Below are 22,353 nucleotides of genomic sequence, written 5' to 3'. Positions count from 1 at the left end.
ATTTTCTTGGTGACTTAAATGAACAAGAATGTTTCAGAATTCATTGCAACAGTTCACAGAAAAATAATAATTCTGTCATCATTTACTTACCCTCATGTCATTCAAAACCTGACTTTATAGTCTATGAAGCACAGAAGGAGAAATGTTGATAAATGTGCTGGTTGTTTTTTTACCCAGTGAAGTTGCATTGAATAGGGACTGAAGCTGTCAGCTTTCAGAAAAAGGAAGTAAAAGCACCATAAAAGTATAATAAAAGTAGTTTGTTTGACTTGTGTGCTATTTTCCAAATCTTCTGAAGTCATTTAATAGCTGTGACTAACAGATCAATTGTTTACTGACCATCTTTGCTATGAGTGGATTGTTATCTAGATCATTGAGTCAGTGAGTTGAACTTGAAAAGTTTAATTGGATCAGTTCAATTTGTAAAAAAATCTGACTTTTATTATCTGTTTAATCAAATTCACTGAAAAGATAGGTTCATTTGTGAATTGGCAATCACTATTACTCTCATAAGCTCTCATGAATTCTCATGACCTTGCCAATGAGAGTTTGGGCGAATGTCAAGTTTTTCAGTGAATAATGGCTTAAAGTTGGTGTATTCCACTCACAAATCATGTCAAGACTTAGAAATAAATAAATAGCACAGGTTATGTAAACCACATTAATTTATGTTGCTTGTGCTTTATGGTGCTTTTTAAGGTGAGCTTCAGTTATCATTCACTTTATTTAAAAAAGTTCTGATGATATTCTTTAAAAAAAATCACCTTACGTGTTTTTGGAACATATTTACAAGTTTGGAACAACATTAAATATATATAATTTGGGGTGATCTAATTATTTAGTGGACTATCTGCAAATGATTCTTGTTCTTTTCCTGTGTTTTCCAATAGTTGATCCTTTTGTGAGCTTCATTTGACTAGGTGTGTTCAGCTCTGGCTTGAACTGGTCCAGCACAAAATGTGTGTTGGGGCATTGTGACATATCATAGCTGTATTACGTCACATACAAATTAGTAACGATTCAAATATGTGAAATCAACCTGCCCATATTGATAAGACTGCTTTGAATAGGGCAAGGGGAGGGCTTTATGTTTCTGCCCATCCTGTCATTGTTACCTCAGCAAAAGTGACAGTGCTGTCAGACACTAACCTGTGGGCCGAGATTAAACAAAGCATGCCTTGCTGCATGACGGTTACCATGCCACACCCTTACTGCCATGGAAACTGTACAGAGGCTCTGATTAAACAGGACTCATCCAATCTCTATAGGCTATAATTATAATCACTTATGCCACTTATGTCTGGGGGTGTGTGTGTCTGTGAGCATGAAGTGAGGGTTTATCTGCGTCCACTGTCAGGTATTTGTCGGAGGAGTTCCAGGGTTCCTAATTTTAGAATTGAAAGGTCACTTTTCGACACTAGATGAAGTGCAGCAGTGATATGATTCCTGACTGTTACTATTTTTAGCTTGTTTTCTCCTTCATTCTCCTGGTGTAACTTTACATCCTTCAGAAACATGTTTGTGTTTACATCAAGAACACAACAAGAAGGCTACCATTTTGGCTTGCAGTTTCTGTTCCGGGTTTGTGTAGGCCATGCAATTTGCATATACTAACTGTAAGCTGGCCAAGAATTAGACTACACCCTGTCAGCACTGTCCAACACTGATAAATGGTAGGGCTTATTTTTAAACGTTTATACAACGACCTCTGCCAAATCATTCTAGAAAATGAATTTTTTTGTGTTCTAAACGATACATACAAGCAGTAAACGATACATGGCAGTAAACCATCTGTAATGTGAGGGCAGAGTTTGCACGCCACATTACAGTTTTCAGATCTCTCACACTGATCTGAGGTTTATTGCCCTTGTGGAGTTTGATGGCGGCTGTTCACAGTCACACAGAAGGCAACGTGAGCCGATATTGCAGCCTGTTGCTGGCAGGCTTGCGATAAGCAGGGCCTACATTCATTATTACTCATCAGTCCATGAAAAGCAAGTGTCTCAGAGAGGGAAACAACTCCAGGTCTTCTGTCCCTCTGGCAGCCTCTTCCAGCATGACAGCTGCTCAGTTTGATGGCCTGTTTACATGTGCCAATAAACACGATCAACATTGCTTTACTTTTACTTACACACACACACACACACACACACACACACACTTACACACTTACACACTTACACACACACACACACACACATATATACACTGTAAAAAAATTCTAACCTCTCCAAGTCAAAATTTTCTAGTGACTGGTCACATCTACATTTTTTAATTGGCCCAAGTGCAATTGTTGCTGCAATAGTCTGTTAACATTGGCTCAATGAGAAATAATATGTCAGACTAATTGAAAAATTTAGATGTTATCAGTCACTAGAAATTTTTGACTTGGGGATGTAATTTTTTTTTACAGTGTGTGTGTATATATAATATCATTTAGTATTTATTTTTAAATGTTAACATCCTTTGGTTTAGTAATATCATTGAAATATCATTGAGATACTGTTAAAGTTTTTATTAATTATTAATACGAATTTTATTAATAATAAATTATTATTACGGACGCACAAATACCACTTTTTCCAGAATGAGTCTGATACTGATACTTTCATTTTTGGTACTCACTGATACTGAGTATCGTTAGCTGTTTTTTCATTGTTTTTTTTTATTCTTTTTTTTATATCATTTAAATATTGGTTATAGAAACCAAAAGAAAATGAATCATATTAGTTTGCTTAATTCACAAATAGATGTTTCCTTCAGTTCTTTTCATGCTTAATTATGCCTTTTAAACTGATTGTACAAGCTTCTTATAGTCTTCTGTTCTGTTCACTGTTCATTCTAATGCTCGTATTTTGTTTAACGTATTTAATCTACAGCGCTCATTAGAGCTGCTCCAGTGCAGCGGCACAGTAATCACATGACCTTTTTCTGTAATAATGTAGGGTTAGGGAACCACACGTTATACATAAATCACGTAACTTTAACTAAAATTTAATTTAGTTAGAGTTAGTTGTAATCCAACTAATTGATCAGCAATCAAGCGCATGCAACATAAGTGTGCATGCTCTCTTTGCTATTGACATAACTTTTCAGTGTTGTCTGTGAGAAATGGATGTGCGTTCGACTAGCTTGTGCATCTATCAATACACTTAGCGTGCTTCACTTACCAGCTCGTGCACAGCAGCTATACGTAAATATTTATGTTTAATATTCTTTTAGTTAGATACATTCATAGACCTCTTTTGTCTCTTGATATCTCAATGTCTCTGTTTGTTCTGTTGTCTGTTTCTTTGTCTGGACACAAACACTGCACACACAATGCGTCGTATCAGTTATTGGTATTAGAGCATTTTAATTATTTCGAGTACACAAGCACAGTATTGGTACCGATGGACAAGGCATTTGTTGGTAGATGAAAACTATGACTAGTGGTGAATCATAGTTTAGAAGGTTTCATTTCTTTGTCATTGTAGATGGTGAAATCTAGGTAGCTGTGTGAACTTTGTCTCTATGTTGTATTATTGTCTCGTCCAGTGTACATATTGCCATGTTACTAGTAAATGTTAATGATAAAGAATTTTATCTCTTCCTGCATTCCAGTAGTTTATATAGTTGTGCATTTTAACTGATTAAGAGTCTTGATAGCACTTCACTTTTCAATTTCTAATCGTATTAATAATTATGGACAATCATCAGTTATTGAAGCCATAATAAGAGAGCCAAATTATTCATAAAAGAAATGTGATCACAAATGCTTTCATGTCATTAATACAAACTTCTAAAACTGTAAGAGAGTTATTGGGATGTCAATGCGGTGACGCAACCGAACACGAGAGCAACGCAACCTGGCTGTTTAGATCTCATTGGTTGTTTGCTTGTCAATGGTAGCACGCTGATTTATCAAAACATCTGATAGGCTGTTTAAGAATCTATGGGCGACGCGTACGCATTTTAATGAAAATAAAAACAAAAACCTGCTTCAGAGGGTTTCTTTTTTTCAGCAATACAGTGTGGCAGAGTGTGACAGTGTTGTTCTTATTGACCGCAGATGTCATCATCTCATGCCCACGCACCAAACTGTTTGACCGAAATCACTTTTAAAGCAGTTCTCCTAGTACATGCAAATATACTCTGAGGTTGGCTGCTGGATACGTTAAGCTGGTTATTGAAAAATATTTGAAAATAGATGTGCTGAATGTTGTACTCCTCCTTATTAGATTGAAATACACTACCGTTCATCATTATCGACAATCATCACAGCTTGATTATTGTAACTCCCTCTATATTGGAATAAGTAATCAAATATGAATCGTCTTCAGATGGTTCAAAATGCAGCTGCCTGACTTCTGACTGGCACACCACAAATTTGATCACATCTCCTCTCTATTATGCTCTTGCATTTACTCTTGAGTTTCATTTTTTTGTGTGTGCTTTTTTCACACAAAAAAATCTTTAAAGCTCTGAGTGGAATGGCTCCTGAATATCTCTGTGATCTTTTAAATCCAAATTCAACAGTCTCAGGTCTTCTGAGCAAAGAGTGTTGATGATCCCGAGATCCAGATTAAAGTCGAAGGGTGACCGTGCCCTTTCCATTGTTGGGCCGAAACTGTGGAACTGAGTCTTCCGGTTTCCCTCAGATTAACCTCTTCAGAATCTGAATTTAAATCCAAGTTAAAAACTTGTCTTTTTACCGAGGCTTATAACTGTCCCTAGATTATAAGGATCCATCACATATCAGTGTTTTGGTACTCTCCTCCTCCTCATTGCATTGCAGTCTAAATAGTTTATATTTATTATTTTGTCTTTTTTTTTAGCAAGGTTTTGTACAGCACTGTTCAACTACTGTTGTTTTTATTGTGCTTTATGAATAAATTTAGATTTGATTTAATTTTGAATACCGTTCATAGGTTTGGGGTCAGTACGTGACATTTATAAAGTTGCAAAAATTGTTTCCTATAAATTCTGCTCTTCGACATTCATTAAACAATTCTGGAAAAACAAATATTTCCACAAAAATATTAAGGAGCACAGCTGTTTTTAACATCGATAATAATAAGACAAGTTTCTTGAGCAGCAAATCAAGTGATTTCTGAAGGATCTTGTGACTATGAAGACTCTGAGGTATCTGAAAATACAGCTTTGCCATCACAGGAATTAAATTTTTCAAAAACATTAAATTGATCTCATCTACCACAAACTTTTGAACGGTAGTGCAAGTCTGTTTAGGTCAGTAAAAAGTACTATTGGTGGACTGTAGACAAGTGGATCTTTTAAATAATATAAACAAACAGTGTTGTGAATTGTAATATAATGTTTTCATTATAAGTGCTGTGGGAGAATGAATATGTCATTTGCTCAATGGTGTGTGGCACTGGATGGCATCAGTGGTCACTATGACAGGGACACTGGTATATTGTGAATTGCTCAATTGTCCATACCATAAGCAGACAAACAAGAGCTGCATTTGTGCAACACTCGCTCATCCGACTAGTGAAAATTATTCCTTACAGTGTTTTACTTGTGGATTATAGCTGGTGAATCGGATAAGAATGTAACAAGCCTTTTGGGAGACATTAAATCAATCACAGCCAATGCCTCCATTTAAATGTATGTGTTGTATCATAGAGCTGAGTAAAAACACAAAGAATGATTGATGCAAGCTGGCATGACTAATTAGTGGCATTCGTACATAAAACCAGGAACATTCTTTACCCGCTGAAAGTTACAAAAAAAATGGGCTGTGAGGTCTTGCTATGCACACACACCCACTTTATAAATGAGGGGTGTTGATGTCATGAACCTGCCCGTCCATTGTCACTGTGTCATTTTATTGCATTTCCCAAAAGGGTTTGGCAGGCCTTTTATGGACTAAAAGTATTTCGAAATTGAGGACGGATGTACGACTTAAAAATTCCAGAAATATGCCGTGGATATTGTGTAACTGAAGGCTAGGCTTGTGTCCATATGTAAGTATTTTACATTATGTGTAGGTGATATTCTATCTCTGTTATAGACTATCCTATTTTTTCACTCACAACATCTGTGTGAGCCACTGTGGTTTGGACATTGTTTGGAGGGAAACAGCACAGTGCCATTTAGAAACTTCCATTGTGTTTTATTTTGAAATGTTCCAACTCAATCACACATACAGAAATGGTTTGGTTTCTAGAGAGACAAATCCTAATTGTAACTGTGACTTTCCCACGGACTGGTACAATACTTATGACATTGACCTGCTCAGACAGTATATTTAGGCCCTAAAACGGTCAGAATACAATTTTGGGGAATGTAACTTAATTTCTGAGTTCATTACACATGAATACTAAAGAATGCAGCAGGTTGATGTCGCCTTTTGTGAGAATGTAACAGTGCAAATATTATATTCTCACAAATGGTCATTAACATAAACAACATTTTTTGCCTTGGGAACAGACGGTGATTATAATCAATTTAACGCAGTCTTGTACTTGTTTAGACACATTAGTTCAAAGCATTTAAAGCCTGATGTGTGAATAGAGACCCTATTGAAAAGCATTTGCGCTCTGATTATGTCTGACAGTGTTTTGAGTAGAAAAATTTGCTGTTGTAATTGGAATGTTCCAGCCACAGTTCTCTTACTAAAGGATGGAGAATTAAGAGTGGCAAGAGCGGCTGTTGAACATAAATGCACTAGTTGGATATGGGTTAGGTCACCCAAAAAAGAAAATCCCATTAATATTTATTACTCATCTGGAACACAATAGTGAATTTTTAATTAATATTCTGCCCACTCTTTTTAATATAATGAATGAGGACAGGGGCTGTCAAGCTCCAAAATGATTTTAAAAAGCACCATAAACGTATTAGAAAAGTGGTCTGTGCTACTCATGTGCTTTACTGCATGTCTTACAATGCATATTATAGCTTTTTGTGAGGAACAAAACCAGAATTGAAATGTGACTGACTAATTTTATGATGCCTTTTCACATATATCTTTTATGGTGTCTTTGCGTCCTTTTTGATGTTTGAAAGTTTAAGTCCCGATTCATTGTAATTGCAAGGAAAAGAGGGCCAGTACATTTTTCTAAATTTCTTCTTTTGCATTTTGCAAGGCAATCATATGAGTTTATGACAACATGAGAGTGAGTAAATTATAACACTATTTTCATTTTTGGATGAACTTTCTCTTTAATCAGATTGGATCATAAATGTTGATTTTGCTGATTTAGCTTTCCCTTTCAAGATTCGTACATTCTCTCAAGATTATTATTTAAAAAAAAAAAAAATTCAAAAAGGATTTGCTGATAAATAAATGCCTCATATTCATGTGAGTGAACAGCTGATCAAAATACACCCTAGAGGTTCCCAAAATAAAATAATTTCCTTCCCTCTCTTCTCACCCCAACAAAGAGTCCTTTGGCTTTTTCAGGGATCATAAATTATCATTAGGTAACAAGCATTAGAATGTTCTTGACTTTTTTTCTTTTTCTTTTTTTTTTTTCAAACAGCTTTATAAATGTGGACTTTGTTCTGATGGCAGACATCAGACATTCTTTTTTTTTTCTTGCAACTTTTATTGGAGCAATAAATTGCTGTTATCTTGAGCAGGGAACGCCTTCATTCAGCTTGTTGAACATGTCATACAGGTTCACCAGCTTGAAAAACACAGGTTGCTGACTAGCATAATCACTCTTCAACCTCTCAGCTGTTGAACTCTTTAGCGTATGTCATAAATCTTGCATCATGGCTGTCACAGCTAAAAATGTATTTGTATTCTGAAAGTGTATTGTTAGTACTGTAAGTAACAGATGGACCAGTGTCACTATTGTGATTGTTCGATTGTTGTGTTTTGCCACTGCTGTGATGTCATGTGAGTTACAGGTTGTCCCGCCCTTGTGCCAGTAAACACGTCATCAGAGAGGTGTCATTGCAAGAGGGAGGGAAAGTAATTTTGAATTAAAAAATATATAAAAAAAAATAATGACATGTAAGGACAAATCATTTCTAATAAATACTGCAATATTCCATTAAAAAATAAGAATTGTTCATTTTGATTTCGTGGTGACGTTAAATACTCTTGGGTCTCAAAATACTAAAATGTACGGTCTAGGCCTGAGCTGCTGTACTATTGTATTACCTATATCTCTAGGAAAATGGGGCATATGTAGTTGAGGGCCAAATGATGTTTACTGTACATGTTAATATCAAAACATTAAATTGTGCCGTGATAATGAGAGCAAAAATAAGACTGTGGCAATGAGTTTTGTAAAACAGTAATGTAGGCCACAAACATTGAATCATTATAACTGGAACAGGAACTTTGTTATTTTTGTTACGGAATAACAAAAGCAAGACAAAAGGAGTCAAATTTTGGATAGTTAGCCTGGGCCTATTTGCCTATCCTGCTGATATATGCCTTTAATATGCACTCTGGACACACACAAAAGCATATTTCTCCATTCACATATCCATTTAAAAGCTTTGTATCTATTTTTTTTAAGTAATGTATTAAAAATAGTAATGATGATGAAGATAATGATTATTATTGTTGTAGTTTATATCTTAATTCCCTGCATGTATACATAATTTAGTATATCATATCAATAAACTACTATTTCATTATATTGTAGTACAGTGCCCTATTTAGGCGGGCTCTTAAGGGGCCCTCCAATTCCAATAACTAATGGCTCAAGTATTATATAATCTTTTGGTCCAAACATCAGCAAGAAATACAGTACCCCGCTTTACATGCAACAAAAGGATGTCGGGAATCTTAAGTTCAACATGCCATAGATATTTTACATCAATGAATGTGGTATTTTTATAGTGATCCTATTTGGTTTTAACCTTAGGTGACAGTGCTCATATATAACCAGCCAAGGACAAGATTGTGACATAAAAGTAGAACACTTGTTGCTTGTTGCATTTATAAAATAAAATATATTGTCAATTTAGAGTGGAGCTAGTGTTAGTAGGGTTCTTTGGCTGTTGTTTTTCTGGTCTTTATATCTGCTGTCAACCGTCCCTATGTCGCGGTGTTTGTCAATGTGTTTGAGTGAACATGTTTTCAGTGTGTATCCTTTTGAATAGAGCTGCTGGGAGCCGGCCTGATGGGATTGTGCTCTCACTTTCTAGCTCATTCACTAGGGCACACAGAAACCCAAAACACTGTTCTTTTATTGTCCTTTTCCCAGACTGTGAGTGATTAACCAAACACCTCTTCTCCCCTACAGACGCCAGGAGAGCAGCAGGAGGCTCAAAAATGTAAGTGCTAATGCTGAATTATTTGGGTTAATGTAAAATCGTGTTTATCCCCTAATTTGCTCAATTGAAATATGCTGTGAGCTTTCGGAGTCTTTGCTTCATTCCTGTGGTGTCAAATAAAATGCTTACTTAACAGCTCACATATTGCGGTTTGTGTTTGTTTATTTCTTAAAGTATCACAGTAGCAGTATGTCATATTAACATTTCAAGACGCTTCATCTAAAACTCAAGTACTGATCAAGACATCATTTTATATATTTAGAATAGAATAGAATAGATGTCTTGATTTTGATGTCTTTTTTTTTTTCTTTTCTTTTTTTTTTCCTAATTGTAAAGAATATATAAACGGTGAACTGATTTTTTGTATTACCACTCGAGTAATTAGGAAACTTCTCAAAAAGGGTATTCAAAAAAAAAGTTCAATACTTTTTAGGGCCAGTGTATATAATATCTTAAAATTGTACAATGTGATTTATCTAGTTCCTGTTGATATCTTGGCATGCATGGTTTATTGACATATACAACTTTGTTGCAATATGTACTAATACAGTTGTGTTGATTTGTCTCACAGGTTCTGATCACCATATATTGGCTGGGCAGAAAGGCACATGCTGATCCTTTTTACAATGGACCTTACCTAAAACTAAAGGCTTTTGAGGAATTACTTGGCACAGCACTATATAAGGTAAGATTATGCAGTATTTGCTGTAGTATTTACGCTTAGATGTTACTGTGTATATAGGAGTGCGTGAATATTGTGGATTCTTCTAGACTAGCTGACCATGTACAGTAAATCTCATTTTACATCCATTCTGGAATTTAAAATATCTTGCTAAGAATGCAGCATACTAGTCTCATGGTATGAAACACAGTCAGCCAATAGCAATTAATTCACCTGATTGCATTGATACTGTTGACCATTACATATTGTAAAAAAAAAAATTATATGATTTTGAAGGGAATTTGACCATGCTTATTCGATCCTTTTTAAGTGACATAAATTGCCATTAAAACCTGCCATTTAATTTTACAACTGTGCACATTTCAGTTATTGTAGTCAGAATCATCTGTGTAAAAAAACACACAGTTTGAACACTTTCAAAAGTGTGACTTTCATTGGAAAAGAGACGGCAGATTCTCACGAGCAAGAAGACTGTGTTTATGCACTGATGGAGGCTGTATGCTGTGTTTGTTGTTTGTGTTGTTCCCTTGTGCATGCTGTGTGTCGGCCTGTCTCCCTCACACTCACACCCTTGTGCTCGACAGGCACTAGAGGATTGCACATCACTGCGGGGCAGTGCACGAAACAGCACTTGTAGAGATAGCTGGTACTCAGAGAAAGAAGAGCTCTTCCCGCTACGGGCCGGACACAGGAGAGAAGACTCTCTAGACAGCCTCGACTCGCTGGGCTCCAGAACTTATAGCACATCCTCAGACGCTACACTCAAAGGAAGCAGCGAGGGTAAGACTCTTCAATCTCTGAAGTCACTCTTGTGCATTCTAGCTTGACTTTGAGAGTCAGAGATGAGTAGTTGTAGTTGGATATCTCATTTTGTGTCTTTTTAAACAAAACACTCCACCAGTGCAAGAAAAATATAAAGTCAAGTTTAAAAACCTGACCACAGATAGCTTTGGCTGAAATGTAGTTAATTAATTAAAGGATTAGTTAACTCCAGAATTAAAATGTCCTGATAATTTACTTACCCCCATGTCATCCAAGATGTTCATGTCTGTCTTTCTTTAGTCGAAAAGGTTTTTGAGGAAAATATTCCAGGATTTTCTCCATATAGTGGACTTCAGTAGGGTCCAAATTGCAGTTTCAATGCAGCTTCAAAGAGCTCTATATGATCCCAGCCGAGCAATAAGTCTCTTATCTAGCGAAACAGTTGGTCTTAAAAAAAATTTTTTTATATACTTTTTAAGCTAATGTGCAAAGACTTTTCACCCTTTACAAAAAAAAAGGGAAAACAACGATGTCAGACGATTTTGAAGTTGGAGGAGAAAATGAGATGGAGTTTTTCGCCCTACCCTACCTTTTTGAACCGGAACACGTGTGACCTTTCCAACGTGATTACGTAATGTGTGGCGCATCGCAGAGCTAGTGCAAGACGAGCATTTGTGGATGATAAAGTATATACGTTTACAATTTTTTTTGAAAATGACAGATCGTTTTGCTAGATAAGACCATTATTCCTTGGCTGGGATCGTGTAGAGCCCTTTGAAGCTTCATTGAAACTGCAGTTTGGACCTTCAACCCATTTGTCCCTGTTGAAGTCCACTATATGGAGAAAAATCCTTGAATAGTTTCCTCAAAAACCTTAATTTCTGTTCGACTGAAGAAAGAAAGACATGATCATCTTGGATGACATGGGGGTGAGTAAATTATCAGGACATTTTTATTCTGGAGAGCTTGTCAAAACAAATGCCTGGTGCCCTCTAGTGGTATTCGAACTTTACCTTTTAATGCTTTAATGAGCTATATTTAGCTGTTTGTGATGGTCAGCAGATACTGTTTTGATGGAAAGTGCAAACTCCCATCAATTCATTCTCTTCTACATGTTTGCGTTTCAATGACATTAGCATCTTTTTACTCAGTCATGGTCCCAGGGGCTCAATTGCAGCTCATAAGGAAGGTGCTGATGTAATTAGCTGCTGATATAATTACTGTGCTGGACTGTCTACACGTTCACCCCAGTGAGACATTTTTTCTTATTCCCCACTGACCTGCCAATGAGTCAGACGCATCCCACTATCATGTTTACTACAGAGAAGTGTGTTAAAAAAAAGCTGTTGTCTTTCCGTGTAAAATATTTACAATAATACAAATTGTGTAAATATGTATTAGGACGATAAAGACATTTTCAGAGAATTCCATTCAAAAGTTTGGGGTCGGTCAGATTTTATAATGCTTTTGAAAGAAGTCTTTAATGCTCACAAAGGCTGCATTTATTTGATCAAAAATACTGTAAAAACATCAGCATAGAGTTTTTTTTTCTTGCTTAAAATTTTGTTAGATTTGTGTGTAAAATGAGAAAAATCTAAATTCTAATGAAGAAAACAAATTTTTGCACTGCCATATATTGTGTGGATCAAATTGTGTCTCCTAGGATAATAAAGTGTGAATTCACCTATGGGGACCAATAGAAAAATAAGAAAAATCAGCTTTGTAAAAATACAAAATAGGCTAATGTCTCAATGCAAAACAAAAAAATTCAAAAAGATTATTCTGTTACTTTCTATAAGGTTCAGGGTTATGGATTAGAAAACATCATTAGCTCAGTATAAAAACAATAAAAGTCAATGGAAAGTCCCCACCAGGAAAGAAAAACAATCATGTGTGTTTATATGTTCACACTCCTGGCTCTCTGTGCTGTTTCTCCAGGTTGTGGTAGTGATCCCGAAGCAGATCTGAGCTTCATGATGTCAGAAAATAAGGAATACCGCCGTTCAATGGTCTTAACACCTAAGACCACCACTCCGTTCAATCAGTTCCTGCCATCAAAGGATAAGCAGTCGGGCTATGTTCCAGCACCATTACGCAAGAAACGTGCAGAGCGAAATGAAGACAACAGAAGAAGCTGGGCCAGCCCTATGTTCACAGAAGATGACGGCACTTTTACTAGGTAATGCAAGTCTACACTCTAAAGATTCAATTGGGGTTTTCATGGGATGGTATATTCACCTACTCTGGTGAAAGGTGACCATCTGATCATTGATTTATGATGTAATACAGACCATGCTTTCCAAAAAAAAAAAAAAAAAAATTCTTTGAGGAAAACACCCACAGAATAGAAAAGTCACAAATGAGGTCTCAGTAGTTTCTCCTAGGCAGCAATAAAATTAAAAAGAGAGCAAAAGGAGACTTTTTGTCTCCAGCTTTTCAGATTTTTCTCCAGACAAAAGACCCTAGTAATCTTAAATCTGTCTCTTCTAGAGTTTAAAAAAAATATCTCAACAATGTCCCACATTCTCTCTCACTCTGATACCTGCCATCGAAAGATCTGAATGTTAACTTTTCTCAAAACAGTTCTCAAAATTTGTCTCTTGATCATTTGCTTTGCTTCCTAGAAATGTTTATCATTATATTCCTCCTTTGTAGGTTGAGATGTTAGCTATGAAACATTCTCTATGTTTGAATGCCGGTGCTTATTATTCCCACTATTTCTTGGCATTTTGTGACCATCATTGGTGGTGTATCCCAGTCATGAGAGGGCTGGTTCAGACCCTTCATCTATCACCGAGTTGAAATCCCAGACAACTGCCCACCAGTCTTTGGCCTATGAGTATGAGAGCAGTGATTCAGATACAGATCGACCGGATCCCGACATGGTTCTAGATGACCTCGCTAGCCGTAGATTTCACAGGCCGTCCCCTGTCGCTCCAACCAACTTTGCCTTACCCATGAGCCCGCTGGAGGGAGCTGCTGTCTCGTGTACCACCAGGCCACAGGTGGCTGTCTGTAATGTGCCCCGGCATTCATTGACCCATCTCAGGTCAGAAACTGGCTTCTTTGACACGCATCTGTTTGCTATTTTATCAGTGTTAACTCTGGGTCTTCTCCAGAAACCTTCGAGGTTTGGTTTTGAGTTGCTGTGATGTCATTATTTCGCTTGATTTTCAACCCATAGCGTGGACTTTTTGAAACAACTTTTTGTTTTCAATGTTTGATTTTCATTTGGTTTGGTGTGCTTGATAACCATGGATGGTTTGATGTGCATTGATCATTGGTGGTATGTAACACAAATGGCTGTCTTTTGAGCAGCGGTCAGTCACAGCCTCTTCAGAGGACTTACAGGAGGCCTGTATCCGCTGACGCCTGCATTTACGATGACTCTGAAGAAGAGGAGGATGAGTTTGGCTATGCTGATCCTGTTCAGGATGACCTTTATGCCCGTAAAGTAGGCCTGATGCCACAAACATCTGCCACAGTGCCTTTTGATAAATTTCTGCCCAAGTTCTGGACACCTGAGGAGGATACACATGTGAAGAAGATCAAACTGGGCTCCCAGCGCCGCCCTTGGTACAGGAAGATCCAAGGTTTCAGGTCTGTCCAGTACTGAGGCAAAAAAATAAAAGAACGTAAATTAAGAAAAGAACATAAATAATTCTAATAAATAAAAATAAACCTATCCCTAACTCCAGGAATACTACATTTTTCAAGATATGCTTGATATTCCCAAAAAATATTTACATAAATCAGCTGTCCCATATTAATTATAATTGGCAACTGTCCATTAAAGTAATTTGGAAATTAAAATGGAAAAATAAAATTACACTTACTGTATTATTTTTAATGAAATCTGACTAAGAACCTGTTTTCAGTTCTAAGCCCTATTGATCAGTCCATCAGCCGTTTTTCAGATAATAATTTATAATTCTCTGACATGTTTGGCTATCCAGTGGCTCCAAAAAAGTACAGGAAAGTACATAATATATTATACAAACATACCTGTCTTATACCTGTTAGATGGACGTTTAATACAATTTGACAACCAGTACAGATGTCCAAATTTTTTATTAGTTTTTATCTTGATTTTGAGCAGTACATCTGTTTTGCTTATACTTTCATATATTTTTAAGCGTTGCTTAAATGTACAAATTTATTGGATGCCACTGTAAACCCTGAGGTTTCTTTTTTGCTTATTTACTTTGTTGCTAGGGTTTCTGTTACCTCCTTCTGTCTTCTTTCTGGTGATGGTTACTAACTTTTCTCCATTTTCTTTCTCTGTGCTCTTTCACCTCACATTTTCCAGTCGCAAGAAGTCAGGTTCGTCCTCTGAAGAATCAGATGGTGACGCCAATCCCTGGCTCTCTCTACCTGCTTTCTCTCGCACTCAATCTGAACCCCCTCCCTCTCACTTCCATGCACCTGAAGGCCTCGCTCAGTCCAACCTCACTTCCACACCCAGGTCCTTATCACAGCCCCATATGCAGTAGGACTGGACATCCACTCACTTCCCCTGATCAGCTTCTCCACATATTCTAATAAATCTATCAACTGATGCTTACTAATAAGTAGTTTTTTTTTTCTTTTTCATAATTATCTTTGTGAATGTTAATGATCTCAACAGACAAGTGCACATAAATGATGGAAATGGTGAGAAGGTCCAAATGACTCATGCCTAACATTACAAGTTTTCTGAAGCTATATATGATTTGTGCACGGAGACAAAGCCATCCACTAAGCTGTTAATTCGAGTCAGTGAGTTGAATTCGAAAACCAGTTCATTGAACAAGTCATTCTCTTGAGTCTGATCTTTTCAATGAATACAGCTGATTCAGAAATCTGACTGATCAATTCCTTTACAAACACACTGATTTCATTTGACTCAATTAATGCTCTTTGAGCTCTTGAATGATGTGCCACAACTGACGTAAGGGTAATATCATCAGTGAATAATACAATTTTGATCTGTTCCTCAAACAAAGGTATCATATCTTCAGAAAATGTGGAATATTGCAAACAAGTTGTATGGACCATTTTACAGATTTTTTTTTGGTGCATTTTTAGAGCTTAAAGGCCCGCTCACACCAAGAACAATAACTACAGAGAACTATAAAAATAACTATATTAGCGCCCACACCAACGCACCATAACGTCCTGTTTATTTTAAGCTTGCGCTGCAGTTATGTTGTCTGCCGCTTTAAATGCTCAAGCTCTTTAAAGCAAGATACATTGTGATTACTGTCAATGTTTTCCTTATTCATCAGCTGGGAAAAAAATATATCTGAAAGTGATTCCAACGATATCATTCCTCTGTGGTTATAGCGGTGGTGTGTATCAATTCTTAAAACTACTTTTATTAAATCTAAATTTGAAGTAACTTTTAGTATTTTGAGGCAGAGCGCTCACACTTCTGCTTTTCCAAAATTTAGAGCAAAATGAGTCTGCATAATGCTGCTGTTACTTATATATTGCATGGTTAGTTGCAACCTTCTGCATACACTACTCGTCTTAACTGGTCTTAACTGATTTCTACTCTTTTTTTTCTTCTTTTTTTTTACTGTCCCCTTGCATGTTCTGAATCCTTTCTTTACTCTTTTCTCCTTTGATTCACCCACAGTTCTCAGACACAACACCTCACGGTTGCTCAGCAGAGTGCTGGGCTCTCTAAGTCAAAGCCCCCTGATTTTTGGCCCAGACCAGATCCCACCTCTGGCCCCAGACTCATAAAATGCGAAAAGCGCCCCCTCCTTGGGCGTGAACACCCTAACGACCCATACAACGTTTCTGCCGACATCCTGCCTGATTTGGAAAATGACGATATGTTTACACGTCGTACAAAAACCTTCCACTCGAGTGATGATCTGGCCCAGTTGAAGTACGGTAACTTCCTGGTGCCTCGCCGCAGATCGGAGGCTGAAGTCACAGTGGTAATTCAGCCCCGCCATGAGGGTGAACTCGTTTATCCTGACATTGAAAAAGACGATGTGGTTTTTCGAAGGGCTCAACAGCAAATCAGTCATTACCCTCTGTCCGGGGCCCCTGATAACTACCACCCTGTTCCTATTCCAGAGACATGGGCTTTGCCACCAAAACTGCAGGCCAAGCTAATGTTTGGCCCAGTTGAACCTAGACAGAACAAACCCAAGTCCGAGATTAAACACGGAGCAGAGCAGCACCTGAAAACAGATGATATGCTACTTCGGAAGCTAAAAGCTTTAAATACCCAAGGGATGGAGAAAAAGGGATCTCCCAGTGTTTCTTTGTCTTGCAATGAAGAAGATATGCAGAAATGGCAAGCCATCAGAGAGGCTAGCCGTGTGCGATACAGGAAGAGGCTGATGGTTGAGAGGTTAGGTTTCTGAGCCTGCAGAAATACCTGTGTGCGCTTGTCATCATGATCTCATCTGCGGTGTACTTTTTCGCATTCTCGTGTTAACTATGATCTTAGACTGGCAATGGCAAATGTTTGTGAGTCTGACATGGGTTTGACTTTGATTGCATGAGAATGATTGTAACAGGTAGATATTTGGTTTTCTTAGTGTTTTTCTCTTAAATAATTTTGGACCAGCTTCAAAATTTGCTCTTATTTAGATAAGTTTGTGCATGAAGTGATGAGGTCAAAATGGTTTTGAGCATTGAAATGTGTTGTTTTATCTTATCTTATTTTCTTGAATGTGCAAGGCTTCCATTGTCAGCCGCTTCCAATTATTTTAGCTGCACAAAAACAGTCAGTTATGCTGCTTGATACTACAAACTGGTATTTGTTATCATATTATTTTAATTTATTGTCATAATCATAAGCACACTGGTTTGTAGCACATATAGTTTTACAGTTTAATGCACTTTCTTGTTATTCTTCTAGTTATTTACCTATAGTGGTTAATGAATCAAAAGTCTATTTTCTTAGGTTTACTTTACTGAATTATATAAAATTAAAAGTATTTTTTATTAGCTGGAACACCAAAGAATGTGACATTACAGATACACTTTGTTTGACTTTGGAGAGCCAATTGCTTGTGAAATGCATTTTGCTTGTGTTTAATAAAATACTGAAAGTTTTGGTCATGAAAGCATCTAAGAAACTGATACATCAAGTACAGACTCAACTGCTTTGACTTTCGTTTAAGTCCCAAAGTCCTAACAGACTTTATAAGGTGCGAGTGTATCCAGCTAAGCTGTGGTGGAATTTTAAAACCTGAGCAATGTCTAAAAATAATCCAGTCAGACACATTCACTCTTTACGAAGTATCTTACAATGCGCTCTAGCTCCAAATACCCCACACCCTTGTGATCCTGTGAAAGCTGGAACTTACACTTATGTGACCATGGAAACACACCTAGCACTTGAACCCCAAGTACAACATTGCATTTGATCAGAGTCCATGTAATGTCAGGGCATTAAAAAGATCAAATGCACTGGGATTGGTGGGGAATTCTACAAGTTTCCAATGATGTCATTCTACCTTAAACTGAAACGAACTAAGTTACAACTGACAGTTAATATTACGTTTGCACATTTTAAATGTCAGACAGCCAGGGCTGTAATCAGCGAATTAACTGAATGCTGAAGCATGACTTTGTAAAAAAATAAATAATCATTATGCACTTGATCATAGCTGGAGCGGTGTGGCTAAAGCTAATGACATGTACAATACCGTTCGAAAGTTTGGGGTCAGTGCCATGATTTTTTTTTTTTTTTTAAGAAGTAAAAAAAAAAAATTCAGCAAGGATGCATTAAAGACATTTATAATGTTACAAACATTTTCTATTTCAAATAAATGCTGATCTTTTGTACTTTCTATTCATCAAAGAATACTGAAAAAAATATCAGTTTAAACAATAATATGAAGGAGCACAACTGTTTTCAACGTTGATGATAATAATAAATGTTTCTTGATCATCAAATCAGCATGTTAGAAAGATTTCTGAAGGATCATGTGACACTGAAGACTGGCTGCTGAAAATTCAGCTTTGCCATCACAGGGATAAATTATATTTTTATACATAAGAACATTAAAAAAAATACAGCAAAACAGTAATATTGTGAAATATTATTATAATTTAAAATAAATAATATTTATATTAAATTATAATAATATTTCACAATATTACTGTTTTGCTGTATTTTTTTTTTAATCAATTAAATGCAGCCTTAGTCAGCATAAAAGACTTCTGTCAAAAAAATCTTACCGACCCAAAACCTTTGAACAATAGTGAATGTTACTTTATTGGTCATTCAATACAAACTGCCATCAACACACCAAAATATGACTATTTTGTTGCTGTGGTTCTCTTTGGTTTCTAGACTGTTCCAGAAAAGCTCTGATAGTAAAGGGTGAGTTGTGGCCTTGTGCAGTAACGGCATGTTTTTGTGTGTGTGTGTTCACGGCTGCTGCGTAGGCCTCTGCCCTCCCCTATATTAAGCACTGACACTCACAATGTACTCAATGCTATGATCCCTATGGGCTGCTGTCTAAAACATTTTCACTGCAAAAAACGTGTCGACTACAGATATGCACACTGCTGGCTAATTTAATCTCTGTTCAAACGTGTCCTTCTGGAAAGATCCAGAGCATGAGAAGCACAGATGTACTTCTGCAATGCAGACGTAATGTGCTCTCACAGGTAAGTCACATGAGTGGAAGTGATTGAATGAGCAACTCATGGAAAATTATTAACCAATTGCCACATAACATAATTCGTTATTAATAAATTTCTGTTATTAATGCTTGCTTGATGTGAGCTGAAAAACTTTTATTCATATCAAAACGCTGAATGGCTTAACTCTTTTTTCCATCCTAATGCATTACTTTTTTTTTCTAAAGGAATTAATTGGACTACTAACGGTTTTTGAAAAACATGTTTACAGGAGCAAATCAGTGAGTGACATCACTGATAGTGAGACGAACCTCAGCACCTCGGCGGTAGAGTTGCGTTTCGAAGACCTGCAGAAGATGCGCATTCGAATTAAGGAGAATGAAGATAAGTGGCAAGATGTGAGTATCGGATCACGTGGTTTTGTTATTGATAATATTCATAGCTGCAGATGTTCGGCCTGTGATTCAATGAAAGTTGAGACTAGTAAGATGTCCTCCTAAGGACCTTGACTGCTTCGAGTCATAACAATAATAATAGTTTATAACTGTTCAGTGATACTTCGTAGTGTGAATGTGGTTGGACTGAGCTTCAATACAGCATCTAGGTCATATACGGGCCTCTAATTCACACGGGAAAAGAAGTCGGGTGGAGCCAAACAGGCAAAATAGGACACCGGCAAAATCTAGTCCTCCCTCACTCCTCAATCTGTCCTCGTATCTCTCCACCCTTCCCCTGCACTGTCCCTCCTACCGTTACTGCTTATGAATAAGCACCTGTGCTCCAGTTATGGAGGCTGAGCGTCTTTCTCCTCGTCCCTGCAGGATCTTTCAAGGTGGAAGAATAAGCGCAGGAGTGTGAATTCTGACATTGTGAAAAAGAAAGAAGAAAGAGAACAGATCGAGCAGATCACTTCAGGCGGCACCAGGAAATCAAAGACCTTGAAGGAAATGCATGATGAGAGGTGAACATACATTCTTTCAAATCAAGCTGTAGTTGTGTGTGTCTCTACAGCTTAAACGGTACAAAACTGTATATTTAATTTAATGTTTAATTTAAATGATTATTTAATTTCCTAATTGTATTTCTGTTATTGTGTGTGGTGAACTATGATGAAATGTTGCTGTCACTGTTTGTTTTTTGACAATCTGTTGTCTGTTGTCTGACAATCTGAGAGTGTAGTGTGTTCTACTTTCGCTGATCCATTGTCTGCTCATTGTAAAAGTGTAATCTAATCGCGGTTCTTGTCCTGCCTCCCTCCTGCTCCTTTTCAGAGAGAGCCGTGAGCAAAGCAACTACAGGGACCGCTTTAACTCCAGCGTTGATGATGTCTTTGAAGAACCTGTACCCCGAAGCAGAACTCTGCCAGCACGTAGCTACACCATTGACACCCCTTACGCCCCCACGGAAAAACCTTCACTACCCTCCATACCATCTATGAGAGAAAAGGAACCTGTGGCTGGCACCCTGGCATCACATCAGCCAGATTTTCCAACCAAACCTGATCGCTCTAGCCCAGATATCCCACTTACAATGAATAACAGCATTCAGGAGAGCAAAACAACAACCCAAAACCTTCTGGATGATCCAGTTCCTGCTTTCTCCTACAGCAACACCAGCCTGATTAAACCCACCAACATGATCAAGCCCATCAGCGTCAGTAAACCCAGCAGCGTTCTCAACAGCTCAGACTCGATTAGCAAAACTAAGCCAGTTGAAAACTACAGCAGCACCATTAGCTCATTGTATAAGCCCAATTCAATGGATACAAAGCAGTCTGGGCTGGATCAAGTTTCTGCCTCCCTCCCCAGGAGCTACCAGAGATCAGATAGCGCAAGACTCACCTCTGTAGTTACGCCCAGGCCATTCGGCACACAGGCCACCCGAATAACCTCTCTTCCCAGAGCATTCACGGTGAGTTGGCCCTGTTTGGTCTCAAACATCATGATGGCGTTTTTCTTTTTTAATGAATGAAGATCTTTGAAAACATTATGCTACCTGCCGCAGTGTGCGATCGATTTACATTACAATGAAATTCTGATGTAATTATAGCTCATATGAATTATAAAGAATCTAATTGAGTTACAACACTAGAATAAAACTGTAATGTGGAAGCCAGATTTTTGGGGCAAAGCCAAAGTGTCATTAAAGAGTGCAGTGGTTCTGGAAGTAAAAATTAATTTTCTCCATAGATTTTTTACGTTAACTTATAAACTGTTAAATACCTACTGTGTGTGACAAGGTTGTTATATTTGTTCTATTAGTTGTTATAATTGATGGGAAATGCTTTTGTTGAAGCCATCAGCTTATAACTCTTTAACAGACACGTTTTTTTTTATTCCTATGGGCAAAAAATTAATTTGAATACTTCAGAATCAAGCCAGCTGAACTCTTTGACTGTTGCACTATATTCCTCTGTTTGACTTTTCCCATGGTTAAGATGATCAGTCATAATCTCTTCTGCTTGTATTCACTATAACTGTAAGTAATGAATACATCTCAAAGAGTGAAGAGTTTAAATTTGGTTCTGAAAATACTTACGGTATATGGTATCAAACCTTTTAGATGGATGACTCTCTTAAGCGCACCAATGGAGAGACAGACAGCCTCAAGAAACCTACAGTTTTCAACCGCTATGCTCAGTATATGAAAGAAGATGAAGATATGTCCCAGGAAAGCCCTAAGCAGAGCAGTGATGAAGAGGAGAGATCAGAAGAGAGAACCCCGTCTCCTGTCCCTCCGATCAACAAGGTGTTGCCTCTGCCTAAATCTTCGTTCCCGCTCATCCCTCCAATTGAGGCAAGACACTCCAGAGCAAATCTCAACTACACATTACAATAACATTACATTTTCTAAAGCAAAAGCAAATTTCACTTGCAGAGACAGACATATGAGCAAAATAAATCTGACTAAATCCAGATCATTTAAAAGTTTATAGGTCTGGGTTGCCTTCTGTGTAGATTAATGACAATTTGGATGTCAATGTTGCTGCTACTCAAAGTAATTTAAATTTAAATTTTATTTCAGTAAATCTCAATGGCACACTCCCGAAAACCAGAAATCAC

General features: G+C 37.3%; 1 protein-coding gene across 13 annotated transcripts in view; it reads left to right on the top strand.

Moving 5' to 3' along the window:
• lmo7a (LIM domain 7a) overlaps window positions 1-22,353 on the top strand; it is a 49,224-nt gene that overhangs the window by 14,071 nt on the left and 12,800 nt on the right. For 10 of the 13 annotated variants that reach the window (XM_082175573.1, XM_082175570.1, XM_082175571.1 and 7 more), the window contains exons 5-17: window positions 9,216-9,246; window positions 9,818-9,931; window positions 10,513-10,708; window positions 12,629-12,869; window positions 13,449-13,739; window positions 14,009-14,290; window positions 15,000-15,155; window positions 16,311-17,042; window positions 18,999-19,028; window positions 19,563-19,689; window positions 20,113-20,252; window positions 20,563-21,202; window positions 21,854-22,087. In XM_082175573.1, the coding sequence (XP_082031699.1) occupies window positions 9,216-9,246; window positions 9,818-9,931; window positions 10,513-10,708; window positions 12,629-12,869; window positions 13,449-13,739; window positions 14,009-14,290; window positions 15,000-15,155; window positions 16,311-17,042; window positions 18,999-19,028; window positions 19,563-19,689; window positions 20,113-20,252; window positions 20,563-21,202; window positions 21,854-22,087 (3,214 nt within the window). The remainder of the gene's footprint in view (window positions 1-9,215; window positions 9,247-9,817; window positions 9,932-10,512; window positions 10,709-12,628; window positions 12,870-13,448; window positions 13,740-14,008; window positions 14,291-14,999; window positions 15,156-16,310; window positions 17,043-18,998; window positions 19,029-19,562; window positions 19,690-20,112; window positions 20,253-20,562; window positions 21,203-21,853; window positions 22,088-22,353) is intronic. The other 3 variants (XM_082175576.1, XM_082175566.1, XM_082175567.1) reach the window with 3 other exon arrangements.

Source organism: Leuciscus leuciscus (genome assembly GCF_965113295.1).
Source record: "Leuciscus leuciscus genome assembly, chromosome: 7".
NCBI classification, from domain to species: Eukaryota; Metazoa; Chordata; class Actinopteri; order Cypriniformes; family Leuciscidae; genus Leuciscus; species Leuciscus leuciscus.
The sequence above is the reverse complement of the archived record's forward strand: the minus strand, read 5'-3'. Positions and strand labels throughout refer to the sequence as shown.